Here is a 5481-nt window from a genome sequence, read left to right as displayed (position 1 = left end):
TGTCCTAACAATAAAGATAAACATATATTAATTGATTTCCTATCCCAAAGCCTTTAAATCTATTGATCTCTCCAATAAAAAAATTCACCTGATATGTCTATTTTTATTATGAAACTTATTTTAATATTACTTACCTTTTTATAACACCGGTAATAACTGCCAAATAAGTGGAGCAATGCTAGATAAATACATAGATTAATCTGCTGTTTACCTATGGCATCGGGCTTGAATGATAAAGACAATTCCATCCAAGCAAAAAATATTTACAGGTATGTGGGAATAATTTTCTCAGGGAATATTTTTTCATCCACAAGACTCAAACTAAAGACTTTACTTATGAATCAAATATGTACCACTTGAACTAACACCTATTTAGTTGGAAGGACTATTTATAAATAAGAAACATTAACCAAATAAAATTAATTATGCACTTAAATATGCCTTCACTGTTGATTTATAAATAAGAAACACAACATCATATATTATATTTAAAACTTAAAAAGATAGTAGAATAATCAACACCAGAGAAAATGACTTGCACTTGGCAAATATGAAAATGTAACTACCAACTAAGATTATCAATAATCCCCAAAGCAACATCACATATATGCTTCAAACCATCCTCTCTAAGAGCAACCTCAGAAGGATAAACCAAACCAGGATGCACTTTGAATAAGTTATGACAAGCATTAGGGTAATCTGAGGCTGCAGTAACATGCATGTAAGCAAAGTCATATACCTCATTAGCCAAGTCCTGTGCAGAAGCTTGGAGGGCCTCACCAGCATATGTGTACTTATGTGCACACTCCTTGAGGACCCTTTTCAAGGTTGTGTCATTTGAAGTACCAAGAAACTGAGAAGACAAGTAGGAAGAAGTGGAAGTGGCATTGGCTATTCCAATTCCAAGCATAATTGTAGCTAGGCTCTTAGGGTCAGATTTTTGGCTGGTTGGGCTAGATTTAAGTGAAGAGAAGCACAGATCATAGTACTTAGTGTTCTTGCAGGTGCTTTTTATCAAAGTGGCATCTCCATTCACAAGTGCAAACTGTTGAGAGTGTGCTAGAAAAAGGAGAATTACATAGAAGATCTTTGATGCCATTAATTAGTGTGTGATCAAGAAGATTTTAACACAGTAGTTAATTTCTTGAGGGGAGGAGTAGTGAGAAAGAGTGTTGTTATATTGAAAAATGAGGCCAAAGCCAAAGAAGCAAGAGTTATGTAGCTCCATTTATTCTTCAGATCTATTTATGGTGAAATTACTAAGAATACTTTTTCCATAACCTAAAACTATATTCTTTTCACATGCTCCAAAATCTATTCTAAAAAAAGTAGTACACAGACAATTTTTTGCTTTTTTCCAATAATGCTTTATCTTTTTTTAATAAAGTTCATGTTTAAAAAAGAACAAAAGTTTCTTCTTAATGTGTTTTGTCTGAAAAAGTACTTTGTCTAAGAGCACAATATGCAGTAGTCTCACTTAGATCGAGCACAATGCTTAGCAAAAAAAAAAAAAGATCGAGCACAATGCTAGCTAGTACTTTAAGTGTAAAAATAATAACATTCTACTTCGATCGAGCACAATGCTAACTTCTATTTTACCAATTCTTGTCATCTATAATATTAGGAAGAGAAATTAGTAATCATCCCATCACAGGTAAATAGTTAATTTGATGACATTTTTAAAACATCTGCCACATAAAAAATTTCAAACCTCAGATCCAACCAATGGTGGATGAAATATATACTCATGTTAAACATGGTATTAAATGATGCGCAACTTTCAACTAAACCAATGTTTGTTGGTGTAAATTATAGGGTTTGAATTTCCTACCTAATTAAGCTCTATGATTCAAAGTCCTCTAAATAGAAAAATAAGTCTCCTAAGGATCTTCTCATTTCAACTTTGATTATTCGTGCTCGAAGGTAAGTCTTAGGATATCAAAATTTTCAATAAAATAATGTGCACTTATATATTCACATTGTTTTATAGAGCAACAGTCTATATATTCAGCATAAATTATCTTATTTCTCATACCCAAGTTGACTTATTCATTGGAAACAACCTATTTAATTACTTGGGAGAATAAAACTACATACATTTAACTTCTCAAAACCAGAGAGTTGCCATTTTACCCATATTGAATTATTCAAAGAAATTCTATGCATTCATGAGGATGATACAACACAGGTTCTCTCCCCTTGAAACATGTATTCAAAGGCTTTAATTATTTCTCATAAAGACACTTCATGAGAGATAAAAAAATTTCCAGCTCAAGTTCCTGAAGTTAGAAGAACAAGTTCCCATGTGATAACATTCTCTCTGAGAAAAGGCTGATTCTCAAAGTTAGTGTCTAATCCAACAAGAATATCGTTTATGCTGCTTCTCATTAGAAAGAGTAACGTTATCAATTTACACTTTTTGCACCTCAATTACTTATACTAAATGATTCTGTGTCTTATTGTCAAAATATTAAAGAGTTTAAAATCTATGTATAGATAGTGTGAAGTTTTTTAGACTATCAACATATAATTCATCATTAATTTATATTACTTTTAATTAAGAATTAAATATGTTTAATAATGATAAATGATTTGTTGACAATTTATAAATTCATATACCATCAATGTATACATATTAAATCCAATATAAAAATGACAGCAGTTACTTAAAAAAAATAATCACGTATTAATTCATGGGATTAACAAATGTACATAGGTGCAAAATAGAATATGAAGAAATTCATGGTAAAACAATGTCTTCATTCGTAGCAAAATCATACCATAGTTATGATTTTGGATTTTTGAATAAAAGTCTACGTTTTCCACTATTGAAATGAAGTGGGCAATAGGAGCTGTATATTAGGCTCAAATTTCTTATTTCAATTTGACCACTAAGAAATATTTTACGCTTGTATATAGCTTTATTTCTTCTACATTGTTATGGTTTTTTTTGCAAATTGAGAAAAAAGAAATAAAAAAGAAAGCTTTGAAGCTATTTTACCAATATATTTTATAGCTCTTAAATATGAGTTGAGATTTTCTATGTCACTTTTTTATTTTATTTGCAGGTATATGGATCAATACACCATTGTGCAAAAGTAAAGAAAAAAGATCCCAAAATTTTGGAAATCCACAACCAAGATCTAATTTGGATCAAGTCCATGGTCTGAATATAACTAACATTCCCCCCTAAAGGTGATGTCATTTCTCAACTTCCAAATAGACCAGACTACAACAAACCACATCATTCTCCAAACAGCTTTCCCTTTTACAATCCTACACAGAGATTCATGCATCTTAAAAGATTCCAAAACCGTATCCGGTAATGTTATTTGAATTTGAAGCCATGAATAGAACCCTTTCCACACATTAGAAACAAAAGGACAATAAAGAAAAAGATGATCTATATGTTCATCATGTAACAGACATAAAGTGCACGTCAAATCATCATCCCCCACTATATGTCTCTTATGAAGCTCAGTTTTTGTTGCAACCCTTCCTCTAATAACTTTCCAAATTAAGCAACAAACTTTTGAAGGAACACAATTAATCCAACATAAATTAAGAATATTACCTAGCTCCACCGTGACTGGACTCAACTGAGCTAAATAAGCAGAATTCACCACATAGCATCCTGATTTGTCAAGGTTCCACCTCCATCTATCATCAACACCACTTTTGCAAGAATGATTCTGGATAAGATCATAAAGGCTTCTTACTGCTTCTTCCTCCCAAGGAAACAAGGTCCTCCTCCACTGAACGTTCCAAGTCCACACCCCATTGATCGATGTCCCATAATCAGCAACCAAAGCCTCCTTCTCCATAGCAAGCAGAAATAATCTCGGAAAAGTATCTCTAAGGGTTTGATGGCCAAACCCAATATCCTGCCAAAAACGAGTGTGTAATCCATCTCCAATTTCTTTCCAAAGATTATCATCCAACCAATTAGAATCACTATTTGACCCCGAACCAATTTTCCCCAAATCCCTCCACCACCTTGACGCCGATGGAATAGAGTTAAAGACCCCATTAGTGCCATACTTAGAGTCAATCACTCTAACCCACAGAGTATTAGTATCCACAAATCTTCTCCATTTCCATTTTCCCAACAGAGCATCACTAAATCGAGAAAGATCCTTGACACCTATCCCCCAAGCCTTTTGGGCTTACACACTTCAGACCAAGCAACTCAAGGAATACCTCTACCTCCACTATTTTTATTCCAAAGGAAGTTTCTCTGAAGGGAAATCAATTTCGAAACAACCTTCTTCGGAGCCTTAAAAATCAATAACATGTATGTAGGCATATTCACAAGCACCGAATTAATGAGAACAATTCTACCACCAAATGAAATATGCTTGCATTTCCACCCTGCCAATCTGTTGGAAACCTTCTCAATAATACTCTGCCACGATGAATAGTTACTCGGGTTAGCCCCAACTGGAATTCCCAGATACATAAAAGGAATGGAACCAATTGTACACGACAATAATGTAGAAGCAGCTGAAAGAAGACTATCTGCAACCCGAATACCAATAAGAGAGCTTTTGTTAAAATTAATCTTCAATCCAGATATCAGCTCAAAACATCTGAGAATACTCTTTACACTCCAGATGTTGGACTCTTTCGGAGTGCAAACTAGAATAGTATCATCCGCAAATTGAAGATCCGTAATTTCCACTTTATGCCTTCCCATTTTATAGCCTTCGAACAAACCATTTAATATAGCCTTTCGAACCATCCCAGCAAAACCTTCAGCCATAATCAAAAACAAGAAAGGCGCCATAGGATCTCCTTGTCTGATACCTTTAGACACCGAAAAGTTATCAGAAGGAGAACCATTAATTAACAACAGACTTCGAAGTTGACGTCAAGCAAACATTAATCCAATTCCTCCATCTATCGGAAAAGCCAAAACGACCAAGCATATAATCAAGGAATTCCCAACTAACTGAATCATACGCCTTTTCAAAGTCCACCTTAAAAAGGAGACAACCGCCCATATCTTTCTTCGTTGAATGAATAACCTCATTGACCACTACTATTGCATCAAGAATACTACGATCTTGAATAAAGGCTGATTGAGATGATGAAATTAAAGAGCCCACAACCTTCTTCAGTCTTCCCGCTAGGAGTTTAGCAATAATCTTATATAAAGAACTCACCAGGGATATTGGTCTGAAGTCTTGAATCTTATTGGGATTCTTAATTTTAGGGATCAGAGCAATAAATGAAGAATTCAGCCCCTTCGGAATCTTACCGTTCCGGTGGAAGTCATTCACATAGTGGCCTATGTCATTTTTTAGCAGCTCCCAGAACTCCTGATAAAACTTGAAATTGAACCCATCCGGACCCGGACACTTGTCACTAGCACAATTCCACACTGCATCTCTGACCTCATCCTCTGAGAAAACCTCATCTAAAAATGAGACTTGAGCTTCAGACAGTTTTGAGAACTCCACTCCATCAATCGTTGGACTA

At 34.3% G+C, this 5481-nt stretch overlaps 1 protein-coding gene across 1 annotated transcript; it reads right to left on the bottom strand.

The window, feature by feature from the left end:
• LOC109342878 (cell wall / vacuolar inhibitor of fructosidase 2-like) lies at positions 408 to 1232 on the bottom strand. The gene has a single exon (XM_019580919.1). It carries the CDS (start codon positions 1097 to 1099, stop codon positions 563 to 565), a length of 537 nt encoding a protein of 178 aa, XP_019436464.1. The 5' UTR covers positions 1100 to 1232; the 3' UTR covers positions 408 to 562.

Source organism: Lupinus angustifolius, chromosome LG01 (assembly GCF_001865875.1).
Source record: "Lupinus angustifolius cultivar Tanjil chromosome LG01, LupAngTanjil_v1.0, whole genome shotgun sequence".
NCBI classification, from domain to species: Eukaryota; Viridiplantae; Streptophyta; class Magnoliopsida; order Fabales; family Fabaceae; genus Lupinus; species Lupinus angustifolius.
The sequence above is the reverse complement of the archived record's forward strand: the minus strand, read 5'-3'. Positions and strand labels throughout refer to the sequence as shown.

Coding starts and splice junctions, on each gene's coding strand:
- LOC109342878 (XM_019580919.1), bottom strand. CDS start 1,099: ATGGCATCAAAGATCTTCTATGTAATTCTCCTTTTTCTAGCACACTCT.